Here is a 24,381-nt window from a genome sequence, read left to right as displayed (position 1 = left end):
CTTTTTTCCTAAGAAGCCAGGCACTATGTTTACAGTATTACATCTGTGCTCCCTCCTCAGCTCCCTGCTCAGAAAGCACTGGGTCAGAGTCTGGTGAAGAGCCTGGCTTCCTTTCTGATTTTCCTGTAGACTGAAAAGGCACAAAGAGTGGGAGGGGGCAGATGGTGCAGTGGCCAGGCCTTGGCTGCTGGTCTCAGGGTCCATCAGAAGCCACATACGAGAGGGAAGGCGGGAAGACCCTGGACGCAGAGGTCTCACCCCAGTTCAGGTAAAGGCCGAATTCCTGCACACAGGCAGGTGTGGTGAGAGATGAGGCCCACGAGATTAGAAAGGCTGGAAGGCGAGGGGTGTCTCAGGTGATGGGCACCTTGCCATCCACCACTGGGGTAGGAAGGAGGAGGACAGACAGCCCAGTGGCCTGCAGAGCAGACACGTGTCAGGAAGGAAGCCTGCCGCGAGCCAGGCAGCCTACTAAGTGCCACATTCAGAAGCTTCTGTGATGCCCACAACAAGCCTCTGACTTAGGTGGTGTCACCCCCGCTGTACAGCCGAGGGACACGAGGCCGCGAAGGTTACCCAGCTTGCCTGGAATCACATACCCCTAAGTGGCATCGAGCGGCCCTGTGCAAACTCCATCGGGTACTGTTCACCAGCACCCTACAGGGCACGGCACTTGAGCTCTGCTCCCAGCTCCACCCCTCATCAACTGGGACGTGGGTTTTCACCACACTGGGCTGCAGGTGCCCCACCGATTGAAGCGGAACCACCAGGAAACCTGTCCGGCCTCCTCCAAAGCCTGGGGCAGAAATCACCACGGAACAGACTTCCACGAGAGCAACTTAACAGACAGGCCTCTGGATTAGAAACTGGGGAGGGGGCCGCAGTCCCTCAAGGGTCTGAGACCAGATGCCGCTGTCACCTCACGCGCCCCGTGCTCCCGAAGCCCTCCGGAACCAGGTTACCTGCTGGGCGTCTCCTTCAGTAAACGGCAGCTTTGTGGAGACGTGAAACATGATCTCCCTGTCCCGGAATATCGTGTATACTGATTCCACCCCCGTCTGTCCGTGGGTCACATCCAGGCCACCTCGGAAACTGTCGGTAAAACAGGGCAAGAGCAGGGAGAGAAAGGGTGAGGAGAGGTGGGCTCCCTGGTACCACCTCCCCTGCGGATACGGGATAGGAGCGTGGATGAGAAGACATGGGAGAGCGAGGGCATAGAAACAACACTGCGGGCATCGCAGGGAGCTCCGTGCTTCTGGGCAGACGAGCCCTGAGGTTCCAACCGCAAGTCAGTCTGTTATTTAAAACAAAGGCAGAACATCCCTATGGTCACATGGGAAGGGAGGTCGCCCATCCACAACCCAAGACAAATGCCCTCCAGGTGCCAGTGGCCCTCAGGGCTGGGCATAAGCCTCTCCTCTCTGCAAGGCCACGTCCAAGTCCTCAGCCCAGAGCCAGGACAACCAGCCATCCTGTCGGAAGCATCCAGAGTGAGCCTGAAGAGACGACAGATGCTTGGACTCCTACCCAGTGAGCCCCTGATATGGGGACCCAGCCACAGCAGCACCCAACATAGATGTGTCCCAGGAGCCCCTCTCTGGTTATCTCCTCAAAGGCAGGAAAGAAAAGTACTAAGGAACATATATCATCATATATTATATGATTCCATTTATATAACAGCTTCTGGGAACTACCCCTTCTTCCTTTACAGACATGCGGCTTCTGGCCATGGATCATTCTTCAGCAAGGGGAGGAAGGTGGAGGTTCCTTTAAGAAAATGAAATAACACAGACCCTGGACGTCAGTCCCCACAAGCACTGTCATACAAACCAGAAAATGTGTTCAGCCTGGCATGGCAGAAAGCCCACCAGGCCAAGAGTCAGGCACTCCAGGTTCAAAACCTGCTTCTGCCACCAAGTCAGCACATGATCTTGGGCATACCACTTCATCTGTCTAGGCCTCAGGTTCCTTTCTCTATACAATAAAGGGATAAAAGTACATGATCTCTAGGTCCTTCTTGGTTTTAACATACTTTATTTCATGTATTCTAAAATATTTTTAACTCTTATTTATTTTTGAGACAGAGAGAGAGTGTGAGCCGGGCAGGGGCAGAGAGAGAGGGAGACACAGAATCCAAAGCAGGCTCCAGGCCCTGAGCTGTTAGCACAGAGTCCAACACAGGGCTCAAACTCACAAACCATGAGATCATGACCTGAGCTGAAGTCGGATGCTCTACCGGCTGAAAGCACACATTTTTTCATATCTTAACATCTCTGAAAAGCAAGATGTATCTTACAATGAAGGCATCTCAGAGTCAATGGAAGGTGGTATAAAAAGTGCTTCACATGCATTTTTCTACTTTAATCCCTTAACAACGTGGCGGGGCCAGTACTATCTTTATCTCCCTTTTACAGATGAGGAAACCGAGGCTTCTGGAGGTTATTCACTTATTCAAGGTCACAGCACAGAGCCAATAAGTGCTGGCGGTAAGATTGTAACTCATGTGACCGACTGCAGATGGCAGTGATGACCTTGGACGGGGAGGAAGATGGGGGGGGATAGAAGATGGAAGAGTAGGAGAGGAGGGGGTGGAGGAAAAAAGTGATTACTAAACACCTACTACACACCAGGCCCAGAGCTGGTGGGCACTTTCGTACCTGTTAGGAGGTCCTGTTAATTTGGTCACTGACATGGGGCTCAGCAGTGTTCCAGCCACAAAGCGTAGAACACGCTGACCATGTCTGAAGCCCCTTCTCAAACGTCACCTTTGTCAAGGAAAATCAAGGGCCAGAGTTTTCCAAGCAATGGCCCCAATAGTCTTTCTGTCCACTTAGAGACAGTTGCATAAAGTCTCGCCAGGGAGATGACTGTATTTCTACCAACTCTTAATTATCCAACCTTTTTATATATTACATGAAATGGGCCACTTCTCTCCAAATTACACAGGGCCCTCTTTCCTGAGGCTCATCAGGCCTCCTTAAGGCTGGCAGGTGAGCAACAGGGAGGGTGGATTCATTTCCCTCTTGGTCAGAGCCAAATGTAATTAGGGGGAGAAATCTGAGGTGGAGCTGTTTCATCATTTATCAGAAGGCCAAGGTCATGCCGCTCAGATAATGTGCCATTCTGGATTCTCCCCCACATCACCCGTTTCCTTAGGAATGCAGGTGAGCATTGATCACTCGCTGAAGACTAATCCTAAGTTTCTTGCGTATGTTTTTACCTCTCACATACCCTTTGAGACTCAGCTGGCACCCCTCTCCCTTCCTCTAGGGTGTCATCATTGGGGCCGGAGCCATCACTTGGCTGAAACCCACCCTTTGAAGTCCTGCAGTGTGATCGTGTCCCCCAACAGGTCCAAGAACTCCTTGAAAGCTGGGCTCTCTTCGTTGTTCCCAAATAACTCCTCCTCCAGGGTCTGAAAGAGAAACAGAATCAGCTGTAAGAGTTTAGAAAGGCCTTCTGATGCCTTTGATGCTTCTTGATGCCAAGGGATAGAATGTGATTGTCCAGCTACCTGGTCCTTTTCTTCCTTCCTCCCCACCCCCGCAACATTCGCTAACCAGTGGGTCTGCTTGACTGGAGGAAGGACAAACAGAGGCTCGCTCACTCGACAGAGCTGACTTTTTGGGCCTAGGTGTTGAGGACTCTCTATTTCAACAAATGCTGCTGGTCAGTACAAAAGGCAAAGCTGAAGCAAAGAATTCTTAGAGTTGATACCAGAAGCCAATCTATAAATGAAAAATTAATAGCTGGACTTCTGATGAAGGACTAGTATCTAGAATATATAAAGAACTCTCAAAACTCAGCAGTAATCAAAATCACAGTGGGATACCATGTCACACCCACTGGATGGCTCTAATCAAAAAGAAAGACCAGAACTGTTGGCGAGGATACAGAAAAATCAGAAGCCTCATACACTGCTGGTGGGAATGTAAAATTGTGCCATCTCTTTGGAGAACAGTCTGGCAGTTCTTCAAAAGGCTAAGCATAGAGTTACCATATGGCCCAGCAATTCTACTCCTAAGAATATATCCAAGAAAAATGAAAACATAAGTCCACACAAAAACTTGTACATGAATGTTAATAGCAGCATTATTCATAATAGCCCAAAAGTAGAAACAACCAAAATGTCCATCAACAGACAAATGGAGACATGAAATGTGGTATGTCCATACAATAACATATAATTCTGTCAAAGGAGTGCAGCGCTGACTCACACTACAATACGGACGAACCCTGAAAACATGTTAAGCAAAAGAAACTAGACATAAAAGGCCACATACTACGATTCCATTTATACAAAGTGTTTAGAACAGGCAAATCCCTAGAGGCAGAAAGGAGCTTTGTGGTGACAGGAGCTGGAGAGAATGGGGAAAGAGTGACTGCTAATGGGCACGCAGTTTCTTTGGGGATTAATGACAATTTTCTAGAGTTAGATAGTGGTGATGGTTTTACAACTCTGTGAATATACTCCAGACCACTTTATTGAGATCTAATTCTCAAACCGCTGTGAAGAGTATTGTGAGTTATACCTCAGTAAAGCTGTTATAAAAAAGGTTTTGAACAGTAAAAAAAAAAAAAATTAATAATAATAATCCAATTAGGAAATGATCAAAAGAGGGATGTCTGGCTGGCTCAGTCGATGGAGCATGAGACTCTTGATCTCAGGGTTGTGGGTTTGAGCCCAACACTGAATGTATAGATCACTCAAAAATAAAACCTATCTTATAGGGGCGTCTGGGTGGCTCAGTCAGTTAAGCCTCCAATTTCGGCTCAGGTCACGATCACACGGTTCGTGGGTTCGAGCCCTGTGTCAGCCTCTGTGCTGACAGCTCAGAGCCTGGAACCTGCTTCAGATTCTGTGTCTCCCTCTCTCTCTGCCCTTCCTTGCTTGCACTCTGTCTCTCTCTCTCTCAGAAATAAACATTTAAAAAAAATTTTTAAATAAAACCTTTATTAAAAAAAGAAAATGGTGAAAAGACATGAAGAGTCATTTTGTGCAAAGAGATGTACACAGATGGCAAATAAGCACATGAAAAGATGTTGAACACCATTAGCCGCCATTAGGGAAATGCAAATTAAAACCATTATGAGATATCACTACACATCTATCAGAATGGCTTAAATTAAAAAATAGTAACAACAGCAAATGTTGGTAAGGATGTAGAGGAAATGGATTACTCATACATTGCTGGTAGGAATGCAGACTGGAACGACCACTCAAGAAAACAGTTTGGCAGCTTCTTACAAAACTGAATGTGTAATTACCATATAACCCAGCATATGCTGCTAAGCATTTACCCCAGAGAAATGAAAAACTTATGTTCACACAAAAACCTGTATACAAATGTTCATAGCAGCTTTATCTATAATAGCCTCAAACTGGAAACCACCCAGTTATCCCTCAAAGGGTGAACAGTGAAACAGACTGTGGTATATTTATACCATGGAATACTATTCGGCCATGAAAAGAAATAAACACTATTGATACACTTAAGAATTCGGATGAATCTCACCGAGGGAAAAAGAGCCAGTCCCCAAAGGTTATATACTGTATGATTCCATTTATATAATATTTTTGAAATGACAAAGTTTTAGGGGTGCCTGGGCAGCTCAGTCGGTTGAGCATCCAACTTCGGCTCAGGTCATGATCTTGCAGTTCGTGGGTTCGAGCCCTACATCGGGCTCTGTGCTGGCAGCTAGCTCAGTGCATGGAGCCTGCTTTGGATTCTGTGTCTCCCTCTCTCTCTAACCCTCCTTTGCTCACGCTGTCTCTCTCTCTCTCTCTCTCTCAGAAATAAATAAAACATTTTAAAAAAAAGAAAGAAAGAAATGACAAAGTTTTAGAAGCTGGAGAATAGATTAGTGGTTGCCAGGGTTTGGGGGCTGGAGGTGGGAAGGGATCATGGAGGCAAAAGGGGCGTTGGCATGGTTATGAAGGGGTCACACAAGGAACCCTGGTGTTGGTGGACTTCTCCTGTATCTTGACTGTGAAGCCTACACACACGATGAAGTTATATACAACAGGGTGCCTGGGTGGCTCAGCTGATTAAGCATCCGACTTGGGCTCATGTCTTAATCTCAGATCATGTGCTGACAGCTCAGAACCTGGAGCCTGCTTCGGATTCTGTCTCTGTCTCTCTTTCTCTCTCTCTCTCTGACCCCCCACTCGCGCTCACATGCTCTCTCTCTCAAAAATAAATAAACACAAAAAAATTATATACAACAAAATACACATACACCCCACAGATGGTCACACATAAAACTGCAGAAGTCTGGACAAGATCTGAGGAATATGTCAGTGTCAATATCCAGGCTGTACTATTGCACTACAGTTTTATGAGACCTTACCTTTATGAGACATTTACATTTACGTTTATGAGACATTACAAGAACTCTCTGTATTCCTTCTTATAATTGCATGTCAATCTACAAATAGCTAGGAATTAAAAGTTTAATAATTAAAAAAGAATAGAAAGCAAAGCTGAAAATAGTATTAAACTCTGCACTTATGACAGACTTAAGACACCGCATGGCCCTGCCTGATCGACAGGCTCTGCCCACCATGGCGGAATCAGCAAAGAGCTGAAGGCTTTGCAAATGTACATAGATGGCAAGGGCCGCAGAGGACACAGGGAAACCACTATGCACAACCACTGCAAGGAGAAAGTTCCTAATAAGTGATCCTTTCGCACCTCCTTAACACCTCCTTTATAACAAAAAAGAGCAGACTTCAGGTTCAATGCCCTCAACAGGAAACAGAATCTAGCTAGATTTCAATAACTCTGTTCTTTATAGTATTTCTTTTTAGAGCTACCTTCATTTCATACAAGGGATACTGATTTTCTAATTAGAGTAGTGGCACATTTCTTTAAACAAGGCATTGAAGGTGAAAAAACAAACTTTTTAAAGAAAATGTTAAGTAGTTAATAGTACAGGCATGAAAAAAGTATAATGGAGGCATATGGTAGACAACACGATCTTGAATATCACTTATGAATGTCTGAAGTTTGGGAAACATTACTTTCTAGCAGGGTCAGCGCACTATAGCCCACAGGCCAAGTCCAGCCTGCTGCTTGTTTTTATAAATAAAGTTTTATTGGAACACAGCCAGGACAATTCATTTAGTGTTGTTTATGGTTGCTTTCGCACTACAAAGGCAGGGTAGGGTAGTTGCAAGAGACAGTATGGCTCGTGAAGTCTGAAACATTACCTGTCCGGCCTTTTACAGACGTGCGCTGACCCCTGCTCTATAGCATGCCGCAAAGGCATCACGCTCTGACCCAGCATGCTGTTTACCCCACATCCTGAGGCCAGAAAGTGGGAGAAGAACTGCTTCCAGGCAACGTACATCTCCTACTGGGAAAACAATGCAGCTTATGTACTTGGGTGTGCACTCCTCTGTAGGATTTACACCTAGCCTGGTATTAGCATTGTCTTTATTTTTACCCTGGCCATGAGTTTGACCATGCGCTCAGGGAGGGGGTCTTAGTCATTGTCGTATCCCCCGTGGCACTTAGCACAGTGCCGGACACACAGGAGAATGAGATGGGACTTATTTATATCCTAAGAACGGCACACAGCTATCATGCCACAAATGTTTGTATTAATAGCCCCGCAAATATAGGTTTGCAAAACAACTTTTTAAAAAGTGTTAAGAAAAAACAAAGACTGGGGTGCCTGGGTGGCTTAGTCGGTTGAGCGTCCGACTTTTGCTTAGGTCATGATCTCGTGGTTTGTGGGTTCGAGCCCCGCGTCGGGCTCTGTGCTGACTGCCAGCTCAGAGCGTGGAGCCTGTTTCAGTCTGTGACTCCCTCTTTCTCTGGCCCTCCCCTGCTCACACTGTCTCTTTCTCTCTCTCTCTCTCCTAGAAATAAATAAAACATTTAAAAAAATTAAAAAAAAAAAAGAAAAAAGAAAAAACAAAGACTTTTATCTCCCTACGTGCCTCCACCTTGGCTCAGCAGCATCAGGTAAAAACACAACACGCAGACCCCTTTTCAGAGGTGGACGGTTAATGTTCGGTAATTACAATTTTGCTGGAACCCTGGATTGTAATCACCTGATGAGATCTGCTACGGCAAATTTCACAAGCAAAGAACTTTAATTAGGGGGGTTGTATTAGCAGAGCTGTACAAAATAAATATGCAATATGGAAAAATAATTAGAGCAGCTACCTGAATAATCTCCCTTCAATTATAAGATTCATCTGTGTTGGCCTTTCGGCTCCTAAACTCTTCACTTAATTAGAATGTTTTTAAGCAAACACATGTCTCTTGTGGTCTAATGTCCTCACACAAGGAAGTCAGCTATCATCTAGGCAAGAAAGACATCATCACACAAAACAAACAAACAAAAGCCCCACAGATAATACTGAAAAAGATCCTATCAACCTACCATAAGAGCATCAAAACTTTTATCCATTAATTCACACAGCAAAAAACTATGAGTGTATTTCTATAAAATCACCACACTAGGCTCTTGGATGATAGAAAGATGAAATAGGTGTGGAACCCTCGAAAGATACAACCTAAGTGAGGAAAGATGGGTGTGTTCCGCAGACCACTTCTCAGCATGTTAACAGATGTTCACCGTACGTAAGGTGGGAAGTCTGTGGTCAGATCAGTATGGGAAACACTGAGTTCAACAGTTATAAGAGTTCTTGACCTTATAAATTTATAAAATTGTAAAATGTTCCCACAAAACTGCCCCACACCCACGAGTCATTAGTTCACAGAGTACCTCACAGATTAGTGTCCCACGGAACACACTTTGAGAAGCACTCTGACCAACTAACCCCCAGGCAGCATCTAAGTTCTACAAGAGACAGAGGAGGATGAGCAGCGGTGCACTGATATATTTTTCAACAACCGCCTTTCGACAGAGGGAAAGCGGAAGCCCGGGTTTGCCCATTTCCATGGTGTAAATACTTGCACCGCAGCTGGTCTCCAGCAGCCAGCAGGACACGGCTAAACTCCACGCTGGGAAGAGGGGCCCGCCGTGCTCCAGCAACCTAGGGAAGTTCGGGGACAGAAAACGAACTCCCAGCTAGGAGGACAGGCAAGGAGAAAGCAGCTTGTGTTGATCTGTTCCCTCTGCCCAGTCTGATTTTTCCTGCGGCAACAGCCCCCAGTTGAGGCTGCCAGGAAGAATTCGAATTTACTGTACAGAAAACTTTACTGCTGCTTAAAGACCTGCAGGCCTGCTGGTGAGGAGCAGCCGCCTTGATTCTGTCGCCTCCAGCCTAACTCCCACGTGAACGGTGGCTGCCGTGTTCAGCCCATGTCAGACCCTGAGGCAGGGCTCCTGTGCCTGAGGGAGGTGAAGAGTCCCGCGGGGAAACCACGGCATCTGGTGACCGCTTCAGATTCGTGGTGCTTACCTGCCTGGCTTTTTGATAAATGACCCCAAATTTGAATGTGTTGTTGACATCGTGCTCATCATAGGACACAATCATTTGGGAGGCCTGGGAAAGCGTGGAGAGAAAAAGTCAGGTTATTTACTAATTTGGAGGTAAACAGATAGGGAAGCACCCATTTTGGTGGAGAATATGCGCCCCCCCCACCCCCGGCCCTGCGGTGTAACATCCGTGCATATGGAGGGAGGCAGCCAGAGGTTTCTGCTCATTCCCAGACCCGGGCATCCCCCCACGAGGGCCAAACTTCTGGATTCCCACTCCATTCCCACCCAGATCTGCCGGCCAAGGTCTGGGCACACAGGGAGCCCAGCAGGGCCCAAGCAACGGACTTACTCCAGTGCCTTCGTTGGGGTGTAAAAGGTGAAGCCAGGACCCTGGGACTGGTCAGTGAGTATGGCGCTGGCTCTACTTCCACCTCTGCTCAGCAGTATGATTTTGGGCAAGGCACCGCTTATGCTCAGACTTCAAACCCCCCTACCCACCAAATGAGAGGTCTCTAAGGAGGGGCATATGGCCCTAATCCATATGCAAGGGGGAGGGGGAATAAAATAAAAGAACCCTGAGCACTGGTTCTATTTAATTTTCTATTTTGCTTCAGAGTTGGTGTCCAGGGCTCAGAAACATGAAACTCCAGAACTTGAATCCGCTGCTTTTAGCTGTATAGCCCTGAGTGTGCCACTTTACTTCTCTGGGCCTCAGTTTCCTCCTCCATTAAATGGAGATGTGTGGTTGTTAAGATTCAATCAGATCAGGCACATAAAGTGCTGAGCACAGAGCAGCATCACTATCACCATCATCACCATCATCACCATCATCATCATCACCATCAGTGTAACCCTCCAGACAGATTACAGCTGAACCAGCTTATTAGGAAAGGGGAAATTTGGGTGTTACTGCGATAGTCTCTGCAGTAAAAAGGGGGGACCTGACCACGTGTTATACGACAGGAAGAACGAGGCATGACTGTTGGCTAGAATATGTGAGCCGTGTGAGGCTCTCAGCTGCCTGAGGGAAGGGACGCTTCACCGCTCCCCCTGGGACAGCACCACTGCCCAACCCGAGGGAGCCCCCACTCCCGCGTGGAATGAGCCAAAGGTGCAGAGCGGCTGTCGTGCCAGGGAGAGGCATCCAGCCATGGATACCTTCCAAGGAACGTTCTCGGCTCAGTGGATGTTAAACACGCACACACATCTCGGCCAGATGAACATCGCGGCCGGACCAACCAGTCCTTCAAATACAGAAAACATGGAAACACAGCCGCTCTTCCATTATCACCAGAGCCCGAGGCTTTCCAAGTTACAGAGAGAACCGCGCAGATGACTGTCACTGGGTTCTCTCAGCGCATGGGATTTGATGACAAAAATTGCCAAACTTGTAGTTTTCATGTTTGGTTATATCTCACTAACTCAGCTTTAATTATAAGGGGGAGAGCAATCTGTTTTGTTTTGTTTTTGTTTTATTTATTTCTAGGAGAGAGAGAGAGAGACAGTGTGAGCACGGGAGGGTCAGAGAGAGAGGGAGTCACAGACTGAAATAGGCTCCAGGCTCTCAGCTGGCAGTCAGCACGGAGCCCGACGCGGGGCCCGAACCCACGAACTGCGAGATCATGACCTAAGCGAAAGTCGGACGCTCAACCGACTAAGCCACCCAGGCGCCCCAAGGGGGAGAGCAATCTGAAGGACAGAAAATGTTCAGTGGAGGGCGGCTTATTACTGGTAAGTGCCTACAGATGCCCAGGCTAACAAGAGGTGTCTGAAAGAAGGGCTTGGCATGTTCTCCGGGCAGGAGAGGACCCTGCCATCAGCTCTGCCGCTGCACAGGGATAAACGGCGTCGAGCCCAACCGTGCACATACGAGGCCTTTGTTCCAGGGGGTTCTGGATGTCTCAGCCAGGATAGGGCCTCTTCTTCCCCACCAACTTCTCACCTCACGGTCCCTAGCTATCAGAAGTGGGACTCGGGGAAGGGACTGAACCAGCCCCAGCAAGCCTCAGCTGCCCCAGAGTCGGCGCTCTGCGCGCAGGCAGCTCTGTTTCCGCTCCCAGGCCCTGCAGGCCCGTGAGGAGGCGCTCAGCGCGCTGGCTCTCTTCCTGTGGCCAATTTAAAGCAATCCACTGTCCGTGAGTGATTTAAGTCCTGTCATGCCATAATTGTTCTTGAGTGGGTTTGTTGATTTGTTAAGTTATTATTGCTCCTCTGCCCACCCCCATTCCCACATCATAACTGGGGTCAAGATCAGGCCAATCCTGAGGAAACTGATAACAGAGAACCAGCCAGTTTATTAACTAGGGCTTGGCAGGGGCTTGTAAGGCCTCGGAGCTGCAGGAACACTGGCAATGGGGAGTCATGATCTGGCCTTTTATTTCTTAATGGGGGTCTGCCATCTGCCACCCTCAACCTCCGTGATGGCAGACCAGACGTGTGCTAGCCCCCCAGCTATAGGTGGAATCAGTCCCCACCTCAGTACTGGCCTCCGGGAAGCAGGACCAGTGTAACCTGGAGAGCTCTATCACCTCCACAACAGATGGGGACCGATTCAGGTGGGTCTCTACCCAGGCATGGCTGATGACACGTTCCACCATTATGCAAAGGGGTGGGCAGGGAGAGCAGGAGACACGGAGGTTTACTGGAGGCCCCCCCAACAAAACCCCACCAAGATGCAGAGAACATCCCACAGAGCCAAAGGTGTGCAAATCCGTGCCGAGCTCTAGAGCCCTGGGTAGGGGGAGGAGGTGAAGATCCTCACCTTGGGGTACAGGACAGCATTGAATTTCAGCCCCACTGCATCATCACAGAAAGCCTAAGTGAGAAGAGAGAGACACATAGTTCAGGGGCCACTTCCACTGAAAACGTGTGGGCTCCTCCACCCACCAAGAGGAAGGGCACAAGAGGGTAGGACCTGCAAGGTCAGAAGGCCTGGGGTTGAGTCCTGGCTCTGCTCCCTAACGTGCAGCTAAGAAAGTTGACTAACCTTCCCGAGGTTTCCTGGTGAAGTGAGGACACAGAAGGCATTCGGCACAATTCTGCTTGACATTTCCATTCCCAATGGGTGGGTCCAACCCAACCCAACCCAACCCAACCCAACCCAACTGACCATCCTTGTCAGCCCACTTTGCCGACTCAGTTCTCAAGTTCCCATTATCTCAGAACAGTGACATGGGTCCCTCCACCAGCTGATGAACGGCTCCTTCCTCGAGGGGGTCCTCTGTCTGGACCGACAGTCCGGCCATCCTCCAGCCCATCTCTCCTCTGCTAGGAAGGCTCCCCGGCCATCCCACCCCTTCCTCCTCTCGAGTGCTACAGCACTCTCCATAGCCAGCCCTGTCTTTCCATCTCTCTGGCCCCCTGAACTGGCTGCAACCTTGGGGGCAGAGACCATGAGCAGCCTCAGCTGTGAGGATGAGACGGGGAGGTTGTAGGGAAGCTGAGGGCATCTGTCAACAGCCCTCCCCACCCCATCCATGCAGTCAAGGCCCAAAGAGTATAGTGGCCTTCACCTCTCTAAGGGCAGAGCCATCTCCAGACAAGCCTGCAGTCCCACCTCAACCCCAGGCTGAAAGAGGAAGCCACCTTCTCATAGGGGTTCGTTTTTACCTTTGCAATCTGAGGGACGCTGGGCAACTTGCTCAGTCCAGCCAAGGGGATCCGCTCATGCACGGTCTTCACTTTGGACCTGCACACGTGAATGAGGGTGAGAAAAGCGTGTCCGCAAGAAAGGGAGTCCACTGGGAAAGGGGCTTGAGATGGCGCCTGAGATCACACAAGGCACAAGACACACAGCACACTCACTCTGTGTCTCCCTGCAGTCAGATCTGCCGCATTTCACCCAGGCCATGAGTTAGGTGCCACACTCAAATGGTGAGAAAATGGAATTTTGTAATTATCGTGGAGGAGGAGGAGGAAACTTAAAGAACCTGCCTGAGATAGGGGAAATGCAAATAGTCGCCTTCAAGTTCACCATGATTTTTTGGGTTGTTGTGGGGCTTGTGTTCTCCCAAAGAACTGGGCACAGCTTCTGGATACACGTGTATTCTCACATGTGATTAAACCTCTTATGAAAAGAAAATCTAAGATTTGAAAATCTGGATTTACTCAAAATATAAACGGGATGAGAGTTGCTTTATAAAGGGATTTACCGTAAGACTCTAAATTTAGCCTGTTCCCTGATTCATTTAGCACATTAGGAAAGTGTTGAATTTTACTGAATGCTTTTCTGCATCTGCTGAGACAGTCATATGGTTTTTAATCTGTTAACCTGGTAGATTAGATTTCTGTTGAGCCATCTTTTCCGTCCATGGGTAAAACTCACTTGCTTAAGATGTATTGTTTTTTTCATATCCTGCTGACTTTAATTTGTTAATATTCTATTGAGACTTTCACATCAATAGCAACACTGGCTTTTTTTTTTTTTTTTTTTTTTTGCACTTCCCTTAGGTTTTGATATCAAGGTGTTATCCCAGCCTCATAAAACTGCTGAGGAGTTTCTGATCCTTTGAAATAGTTTGTATGCCATAGGGATTTTCTGTTCCTTAAAGGTTTGCTAAAATTCATCTGTGAAATCTCTGGGCTTGCTGGGTTTTGCGTAGGAGGATACTTCTGGCTACCAATTCAGTTATTTTTTTTAACGTTTTATTTATTTCTGAAAGAGAGAGAGAGAGAGAGACAGCGTGAGCACGGGAGAGTCAGAGAGAGAGGGAGATACAGAATCTGAAACAGTTTCCAGGCTCTGAGCTAGCTGTCAGCACAGAACCCAATGTGGGATTCGAACCCACGAACTGTGAGATTGTGACCTGAACCAAAGTTGGACGCTTAACCAACTGAGCCACCCAGGTGCCCCTCAATTCAGTTATTTAACGGTGAATATTTAAGTTTTCTGCTCCTGATTGAGTCAATTTTGACAATTTATGTTTTTCTATATAATTATCTATCCGACACAGGGCACTGGGTGGCTCAGTTGGTTGAGCATCTGACTTTGGCTCAGGTCATGATCTCGTGGTTCATGAGTTCAAGCCCCACATGGGGATCTCTACTGTCAGTGCATAGTCTGCTTCAGATCCTCTGCCTCTCTCTCTCTCACTCTCTGCCCCTCCCCTCACTCATGCTCTCTCCATAACATTTAGAGAAAAAAATTATCCATCCAATGCATTGATATACAATGGGTTTTGGTAAGAACTTAATCTGTACCTAAAATTGCATCCCTTCCTTCACTGCCATAACATTGTTTGTATCTTTACACCTTTAATCAGTCCTTGATGGGGTGTATCAATTTGATTAATCTTTTCAAAGAGATACCTTTTGGTTTTGTTGTCTCTATTCCTTTTTATTGTTGCTTTCTACTTCCCTGGACTTGCTCTTGTCTTTTTTATTTTCTGCCTCCTATCTTCTTTGATTGTTTTCCCCCTACTATTCTTTTTCTAACTTCCTGACTTACATGCTTACACAGTTATTCTTTTTTCTTTTTTCACAAATGCATCTAAAAGTATACATCTTTTTCTAAGTACCACTTGAACTGCATCCCACACATTGGTAGGGAGTATTTTCATTGTCATTCAGTTCTAAATATTTTGTCAGTTCTGTTGCAATTTCCTCTTTAGCCCATGGGTTATTTAAAGGATTTTCTTCTTTTCTTTTAACTTTCTAAATGTATGATATTTTCCTTTGGTATTTTAATTGTTGATTTCTAACTTAATTTTCTTATATTCAGGGAACATAATCTGTATGTTATCTTACATTTGTTAACTTAATACACAGAGAGTTTTTAGGTTCCATGTGGGCTTAAAAACAATGTATTTTTTTTCTTTTGTTGAATACGAGAATGTATGTTACAAAATCAGATTTGTTAATTGTACTGTTCAAACCTTCTGTAATCTTACAATGGCTGTCTGCTTGGTCCCTCCGAGTGTAAAAGATCTTACTGAAATTTCCCACTAGAGCTGAGGATTTGGCAATTCCTTATATTCCTATCGGGTTTTTTTTTTTTAATTTTTTAATTTTTTAAAACTTTATTTCTGAGAGAGAGAGAGAGAGAGAGGCAGCATGAGCAGGGGAGGGTCAGAGAGGAAGATGATACAGAATCCAAAGCAGGCTCCAGGCTCTGAGCAAGCTGTCAGCACAGAGCCTGACGTGGGGCTTGAACCCACGAACCATGAGATCGTGACCTGAGCCGAAGTTGGATGCTTAACCGACTGAGTCACCCAGGTGCCCCCAGTTTTTGCCTTTCTAAATTGAAGACTCTATTGCTAAGTACAACTTCATGACTGTTAGATCTTCTGGGTGGACTGTCCTCTTTATCGTCATGTGGGCTGAGGCCTCCACGGGTCCAGTAAAGGGCACTTTTCTCTGCCCAGGCAACAAACAGATTCAGAAACAAAAAAATTAAGGGTAAGGGAGCTGGAAGCCAAAACAACTCCTTTGTTACTGATAAAGGCCACCCGCCTTAGTGTAAAGATGAAATGAGTCTTCTAAATGACCCCCAGGATTATCCACCAGGTCACAGGCAGTGGGGGCAAGAGGCAAGCCTCTGGAAGAGTCTGCCCAGGTGGGCCCTTCAGCACACAGGAGCAGAAGCAGCACTCTGAGGGCAGCTAGCTCCGAGCGGGGGGAAAAAGGAAAGACCAGGGCTACACACGTCTAGTTCTTGTTCCCAAACTCATCTGTCAGAGAAAGCAGAGAAAGCCGGGGCTGTTACACAGAAATGTTCCCTCCACACAGCAGGAAACATCAGGACAAGTTATGAAAGACCACACTCCCTTTATCCCCACCAATGCTTTTTTCCTGAAATTCTATTTTGTCTGATTTTAATGTTGCTACACCACTTTTCTTGGTTAGCATTTTCCCAGCATATCTTTTTCCATTTCTTTATTTTAAATATTTTGATATTGTTTTTCTTTGGGTATGTCTCTTATAAGAAGAATATAGCTTGGGGCACCTGGGTGGCTCAGGTAAGCGTCCAACTCTTGGTATCAGCTCAGGTCATCTCACAGTTCATGAATATGACCCCCTGTCCAGCTCTGTACTCTCCCTCTCCCTCCAAAATAAACTTCAAAAAAGGGGGGGCTGCACCTGGGTAGCTCAGTTGGCTGGGCAACCAACTCTTGATTTCAGCTCAGGTCATGATCTTACCACTGTGAGATTGAGCCTCATGTCAGGCTCCATGCCGGGCACAGAGGCTGCTTAGATTCTCTCTCTCTCCCTTCCTCCCTCTGCCCCTCCCCCACTCTCTCTCTCTCACTCACTCTTTCTCTAAAAAAATAAATAATAGTAATAAAATTTTTAAGGAGAATATAGCCACCACCTATTATAATCTAATAATCGCATTGCTGGGTATTTACCCAAAAAAAAAAAAAATACAAAAACACTAATTCAAAGGGATGCACCTCTATTTTACTGCAGCATTATTTACAACGGCCAAATTATGGAAGCAGCCCGTGTCCATCAATATATGAATGGATAAGGAAGATGTGGCGTGCACGCGCGCACACACACACACACACACACACACAGAGGAATATTATTCAGCTATAAAAAAAAGAATGGAATCTTGCCATTTGCAGTTAACATGGATGGAACTAGAGAGTATAAAAAAGTCAGAGGAAGACAAATACCATATGATTTCACTCACATGTGGAATTTAAGAAATAAAACAATCAAGCAAAGAGGAAAGGAGAGAGAGAGAGAGAGAGAAAGAGAAAGAGAGAGAGAGAGAGAGAGGCCTAGAGCCTGCTTCGGATTCTGTGTCTCCTTTTCTCTCTGTTCCTCCCCACTCGCATTCTGCCTCTCTCTCAAAACTAAAGATTGCTCCCTCAAAATTTTTTTAATAATAAAAAAAATTTAAAAATGGCAAAGGGGAAACATAATATAGCTGTATTTTTAGTCTAATCTGATCGTCTGCTACATTCATATGCTAATTTAGTCTATTTATATTTATTGTGATTACTAATGTACTTGGAATGATTTCTGTTATTTTGTGATTTCTATTACTCTGTGCTTTCTTTCCTTTTTAAAATTCCTCCTTTCCTGCCTTCAGTTTAATTTAAAAATTTTTAATTCTCTTTTTATCCCTCTGCTAATTTGAGCTGTAGATTGAATTTTTATAACTTCCAATATAGACATTTATACATTTTTCCAACAAACTCTACACTTCCTTGCTATCTCTCTCCTGAGGAGGGAAGAGGAAACAGTAACTATTGAACACTTCCTTCTTCATTGTCTTTCCTAGTTTTGTTTATTAATTTAGTTCAAGCCTCTTTTTAAACACTCAAAAACTACTTTTTCCCCCCAATGGTAATTAAATGTATCAACACAATTTACCTATTTCTTGCCACTTTTTAATTGCATCTTTTCTTTCGGTTTCTCTTAGCTTCTGGCTGAAGGATATCCTTTAGTAATTCTTTGAGGGGGAGTCCGAAAACAGTTTTATTTTGCTTTGTGGATAGCTTCTCTGGGTATAGAATTTTAAAGAAGCTTCCTTTCCTTCTTCCCTTTCTTTCTTTTCTCCAACATTTTAAAGATACTGTCCTATTGTCCCATGGCTGATAGGTCTGCTCACAGCCTGGTTGTCACTACTTCATAGATGAGTGTCTTTATCCTTAGGCAGCCTTAAAATTTTTTTCTTTCTCTCTGATGTTCAAATGTTTCACTTCAATGTGCCCAGTAGTATTGTTTTGTCTTAAAGTCATACTCAGCACCACGCTGTGTGCTTTCTTCAGTTCTGAAATATTATCAGCCTTTATTTCATTGGATATCTCCTCTCCACTGGCTTCTCTACTCTTTCCTCTGAAACTCTAAGACAAATGCTGGGACCTATCCATCTATTATCCACATGTCTTCCTTCTTCTTCATATATCCTATCACTGGAGCTGTGCTGTGCTCTGGATGAATTCTTTGAGACTATCTTCCAATTCAGAGATTCACTCTCTGATTCTGAACAGATTATATTAGACTAGATTTTATCCCATATATTGAGTTTTTTGTTTGTGGGGGGGTAACTTTGTTTTTGGGGGGGTTATTTATTTTTGAAAGAGAGAGGGAGAGGGAGCATGAGAGCGAGTGGGGGAGGGGCAGAGAGAAAGGGAGAGAGAATCCCAAGCTGTTAGTGCAGAACCTGACACGGGGCTCAATCTCACAAACCGCGAGACCATGACCTGAGCCAAAATCAAGAGTCAGACACTTAACCGACTTAGCCATCCAGGCTCCCCTGTATTGAGTTTTTTAATTTCAACTATTTTTCTATTTCCAATAATTCCAACTGTTTTCTTTTTGCACCCATGTGTATCTGTTCTTGATTCATTTCCATTCATGGACTGTATCATAATTTATTATCCTATTTATAGATGCTATTTATTCTTTACCTTTTTCAGATATAAGCCATTTGAAAGTGTACCACTACTTGTATTTTACCAGCAGTAAATCCAGCTCTCATTTGTTGATGTTTTCAGCTGTCTTTCTTAATGTCAATTTCCCTGAGTGTTTTGGAACCTTCCACTCATTTCCCTCTATCCTCAGTGCAAGGCACCCTGGTTCAGCTTCCAACAGAGTTTTTGGTTTGCATAGTTCTGGGGGCAGCATTCACTTTAGGCAACCTGGTGGCCTGTATAATCACTTGACTCATCACAGCAGCCTCCTGATTCATCTTCCTGCTTCCCTCCAAGACATTCCCCTTAATCTAGCCAGTGATCATTCTACAATGCACATCGTATCATGATATTCTCCCTTCAGGAGCTCTCCTTTGGCTCACAGAATAAAATCTCAGTTCCTAGACACAGTCCATACATGATTTAGCTTTTTCTTTCCTCTCCAGCATGACCTCTCAACCTTACACACACTCACACATATATGCATTCAGACATACACTCCACATTCAAACTCTTATAAACTTCTTTCAGTTCTGCCATACTATCTATTTCTGAATCACCCTCACTAGCCTAAAACAATCCATGTCCATAAGAAGATGAGTGAGAAGAAAAGCAAGAATAAGAGTACCTCGTATGTAGTGAATGTTTTCTGTAGCCAGGTAATAAGAGATGAGCTTTTTCCTTACATTAGCCCTACCCCTAGAGAAAGTCTGGCACATATTAAGCCTTGATTAAACAAGGCTTTATTTTTAATGAATAGGCAATAGCCCTTTTTGTCACACTGATTGCTTTTTGGCCTCAAATTCTACTTTTCCATATTAATATTGCCAACTCTACCCTTCTGTATTTGATATACCTTTTTCTCAACACTTTTCTTTTTAAATATACTGAGTTACTTTCTTTATTAAAATACAGATACACTGATTGATCCATTAGTGGGGGCAGGGGGCAATGGAGGGATGACTCAAACTGAGAATCTTTGCTGTTTAATAGTGGAATTTAACTCATTTATATTTATTATACATTACATGTATTCAGACTTATATTTATTTATGTTCCCTTATATTCTATTTTTTGGCAGATGTTAATGTTTTATATTCTTTTATTTTGGAGTGTTTTCATTCTAACAATGATTTTATACCCATGGAATATTACATTTTCATCAAAACATGTCAAGCTATTAGTTTCCTTTCATTGACTTCATCTGATATTGGGTGAGTCATTTTAATCTGCAGATTTAAGTCTTCAATTAGCTTAAGAACATCAATTATCCACAAGTTTAATTCCTGCTCACTATCCTCCATATTTATTATAATTTGCTCATCATTCTGGAGTTTTTGTGTTTTCCTCTGAATTATGTGAAAGCATCCTCTCATTACTACTAACTGGGTTTTCCACAAAGTAGATTCTTCTATTCTTCTCCTTACTGCTTCTAATATCATTTAAAAGTCATTTTTTGGCTGTTTTTAGTTTTCTTATATTCTTTCTCTAATTTAACCAGCAACTTTTTCATCTCATTTTGTTGCCTTATTTTATCTTTTGTTTTTCTTTCATATGATTTATTTTTTCTGGAAGTTTGCTGAAAATACAAAGTTAATAGATATCTAAATTTTACTTGGCTTTCTATAGTCAATAATCCTTTCTAAAATTTAATTAGTCCCTACCTTCTAAATGCTAGGGTATGCCTTTTTAGATGCAGACTATTTCCTTTCACCAACCTGTAAGGCGTTTTTTTCTCCCCTACTTCTTTACATCCAAACTTAAAAAAGAAAGAAATCTACGCAGGCTTGTTACTCATTTCCAGTTGTGGATAGACTCTTCTTGGCTACTCTCATAGCACATACAGAAGCTGTCAGAATACTCTTCTCAGATTTTAGCCTGGAGACCTAGTTGTTTTAAGTTGTTTTAATTATCAATTAAATAATCCAGAAGCCTACAAAGAACGAGGAAGAAGCTGGGACAGGAGTCACTGCCAACAGGGGAATTTCACCTCTGCGTAATTTTTTCTTTGTGTCTGGTAAAGCTTCTAAAGCTGTGGGGCCAATTTTCTTATGTCTGGTTTTCAATTTGGCCTGGCCATCACTCCAAGTGAGATTAATGATTGTCCAACTTCCTAGCTAATGTATGGCTTCTCCCAACCACCCCAGTCACTGATTTTCTATTTGAGAAAGCCACATTTGAGATTGCCCATGGGCTCCCCAGGGGATTGATTTCAAATGCTGTTAACCTAAAACAACAAAAGTGGTTCCATGTGGAAAGACCCCTGACTGTTCCAAGGCTCCTACTCACTTCTAATGAGTACAGGACTCAGGATGCCTGGGTGACTCAGTCAGTTAAGTGCCCGACTCTTGATTTCAGCTCAGGTCATGATCTCACAGTTTGTGGGACTGAGCCCTGAGAGTCAGGCCCTGCCCTGACAGCACAGAGCCTGCTTGGGATTCTCTCCCTCTCCCTCTCTCTCTCTCTCTCTGCCCTTTCCCTGCTCACGCTCTCTCTCTTGCTCTCAAAATCAATAAACAAACATTTAAAGAGCACAGGACTCCCCCAGAATTCCTAATTTCTTATATCCCCACGCTAAACTGCTCTGTGAGGAAGATGAGCTGGGGTTCAACTCTCAATACTATCTACCTTGTAGTCCTAACTGCCCCATGGATTATTTTTTAAAATGTTCAATGTGTGTGCTGCATTCCTGGCATCTTTCTCATGTTTTCAGTTCTGAAGCAGCATTTCAAACAGGATACGGTATTGGAAAAAGGGAGTTAGATCCTTGTGTTCAATTGTCAACTTACTCAGAAATCCTACCCAATTTAGGTCTGATTTTTATTAAGAAAGAAAACAACTTTCTTTTTGGAGACTCACCTAGCTCAAAATCCTGTTTGGAGTTGGGGATCCACATATTACTCCCTCAAAAAATCTGCTCTAGCAATTTAGTTAACTTCTCCCTGTCTTGCAAATATGATTCCTGGCCAAGTGAACCTCCGTAAAGAAACTGCTTCCTTTCTTAATAAAAAGCCAAGACTGGATGGGTGCTGACAACTTCCTTGTGCCACCCCCACACACACCCCTCTCCCACAGCACGACTATGTGCCCCTGCTCCCTCCCATATTTATCTCAAAATTTGGGCAGGAAAAAAAAATGTTACTGCTTCCTTCCAAATACCATCAAGGACTTGCAATCAGATTTGACAAACATGGACTGGGAGTTTGGCAGGTTCACAGCATTCTGCTAAGCACTAACACTTGGCCTTCCAGGCTTTTCCACCAGCTCCCCAGGGGCAGAGACAAATAAGATATAGACTCTCTGTGCTCCTACAGCATCCTATGCATATCACTAAAATAATACCAATGACACATACTAAAATCCTCTGCTTTTTTCTCCTACTGGACCATAAGCCTCTAGAAAACAGACCACAACCCAACCATCATTGCATCTTGGTACCTATCAGACTCCCTGGTAAAAAGGCAGTTTTGCAAAACAGGTTAGTTCAACAAAACAAAAACCAGTCCTTGCTCCTGTCCCTGAAGAGAGAGAGGTACCATAGCTTAGTTGTAAATCAGTGCTCCCGCTCTGACCACCTTTCCATCTCAAGGAACCTCGCATGCACACGCACACATGCACGCGCACACACACATGCACACATACATACACGCACACAGAGGCTTTGGGATCTATCTCCCCGACTGGATGGCAGTGTTCTGGCAAACCCTCTCCCAGGCTGATTTGGAGTTGTATATCAGCAGAAAGGGCCATCTCTACTTTTTCTTCCAAAATTCTTCAAAGCCACAGTCCCAGCAAGGCAGAAAGGCAGGTGGGGGTTTGATCTAGGTGACCTTGAGAGTAGGATACGACTCTGACTCCCACAGTTGGCCGCTGGCATAAACACCCAGTCTCCTTGCCTAGCAATGCAACATAGCCCCAGGATTCCAGCCAATCTGTTCTCCCCAGCACACCCAGACCAGACTGGTCAGACTGGTATTTCTGGGTCCCTGCCAGGAGAGGCGTGGCCTCCAGCGGTGCAGCAGCCCCACCTGAGAATGATCCGTAGGTACTCAATGCCCTCCGCCTCCTCATACTTGATGGACAGGAGTAAGTTCCCCAAGCTGCTGCCAGTGCAGTAAAAGTTTAGGTGATCCTAGAAAGACAAATCAGATATCAACAGAGTAGGGGACCTTCCAGACATGGCCCCCCCAAATCACCTTCTTCGCCAGAAACGAGAAGTCCCACAGCAATGAGGAAGAAGGCAAGGATGCTGTGGCTACTATTGATGAAGAGGAGGAGGAGGAGGAGGAGGAGGAGTAAAAGGAGGAGAAAGAGAAAGACCACAGGAGGAGATTCCAACTCCCCAGTCATCGGGATGCACTGGGTGTGGACTAAGCACTTAACACCCACTGACTCCTTAAATCCTGATCACAACTTTATGGGGGATATGACATCATCACATCTCCATTTCATAGATATGTAAACCGGTGTCCAGGGAGGTTAAGTACCTTCCCAGGGCCACACAACTAGTAAGGGACAGATCCAGCGTTCAAGCCCATGTTGAGCACTGAAGCTCAAGTTCTTCTCCACAGGACCCCGCATCCACTTCCTTGCACCCAGGAGGCAGCTCTTGCCGATTCCAACTGTTCGTGGGAATACAGCTAGGAGGAGCTTTGGCTCCTCCACCCATGGGGGGCTCCTCTGGACAATGGGTCTCTCTCAGGCTCGGGGAGCCCACCCCAGACCTGCCATATCAGGGTGGGGCCCCGGAATCTGCATTTGAACAAGTTAGGATGGGGGCTCTGACGCACCTCCCTCCTTCCTGTGAGACGCTGCAAAACTGCCTTAGACTGGAGACTTCCAGAATCTGCCCTTGGGACTTTCGAACCAGGCAAGTCTGAAGGGCAGGATGTATTTAAAGAAATGTAACTTTGTCACTTTTAAACAATCAGAGGCTCACAGCACATCACCCAGGGGACCTGCTGGGCACCAGGAGGGATCTGTACTAGGTGCACGGAAACAACTTCCCAGGTGCGAGAACATCTGCTGGGGGTGGTGTCCCCAAGGACACAACACACTGAGCCTTCCTGACCTCTGCACACCCCCCGGGCCCCCGCCCAGCAGCAGAGCCAGTCGGACCTCCCGGGCCAGGACAGCAGGACAGTGACAGGACCAGGAAGGAGAAGAGACGGGGGGAAAGGGGCGCTGGACGAGGCCGGCCACCTGCGCTGGCAGCTATTTTCGCCCAGGGGCCCTCAGCCTCACCTTCCCTAGGAAGTGCCTGCGGTAGGCCCTGGCTTCGCCCTTGCACTCGAGCTTATAGCCAAATGTGCTGGGGCTGAGACTGTCCTCTTCCTCCTCCTCACAGATGCTGCTGCCAAGGGAGGTCGGCGTCCCCACGTTCTCCGGGTCTTCGATCCAGTAGCCCCCAAACTGGGGCAGGACAATCAGGGGGTACGGGCCTCCCTTCTCCACAACCTGGAAGCAGAGAGGTCTTGCACTGCGGCCCACCCTGGCTCTACAGCGGGAGGGAAGGGGTGGGGCGCCTGTGGCGGTATCTCCCCACCTCTGAACTGTTCCAAGGTGGAGACCCCCGTATTTGAGGCCAAATACAGTAACACAAACCCCAAAT

The 24,381-nt window shown here is 45.6% G+C and overlaps 1 protein-coding gene across 3 annotated transcripts in view; it reads right to left on the bottom strand.

Annotated features, from left to right (window-relative positions):
• RAP1GAP2 (RAP1 GTPase activating protein 2) overlaps window positions 1-24,381 on the bottom strand; it is a 187,628-nt gene that overhangs the window by 27,733 nt on the left and 135,514 nt on the right. For all 3 annotated transcript variants that reach the window (XR_005531951.1, XM_039253300.1, XM_039253304.1), the window contains exons 7-13: window positions 24,015-24,227; window positions 22,799-22,902; window positions 13,012-13,090; window positions 12,164-12,217; window positions 9,383-9,466; window positions 3,315-3,415; window positions 963-1,092 (exon numbers count right to left, since the gene is read on the bottom strand). Coding sequence is in view for 2 of the 3 variants with exons in the window: in XM_039253300.1 (XP_039109231.1) it covers window positions 963-1,092; window positions 3,315-3,415; window positions 9,383-9,466; window positions 12,164-12,217; window positions 13,012-13,090; window positions 22,799-22,902; window positions 24,015-24,227 (765 nt within the window). In the remaining variant the exon portion in view is untranslated. The remainder of the gene's footprint in view (window positions 1-962; window positions 1,093-3,314; window positions 3,416-9,382; window positions 9,467-12,163; window positions 12,218-13,011; window positions 13,091-22,798; window positions 22,903-24,014; window positions 24,228-24,381) is intronic.

The sequence above is a fragment of the Hyaena hyaena genome, unplaced genomic scaffold (genome assembly GCF_003009895.1).
Source record: "Hyaena hyaena isolate Hyena2069 unplaced genomic scaffold, ASM300989v1 scaffold_10, whole genome shotgun sequence".
Taxonomy (NCBI): domain Eukaryota; kingdom Metazoa; phylum Chordata; class Mammalia; order Carnivora; family Hyaenidae; genus Hyaena; species Hyaena hyaena.
This window is presented reverse-complemented; position numbering and strand designations above follow the sequence as displayed.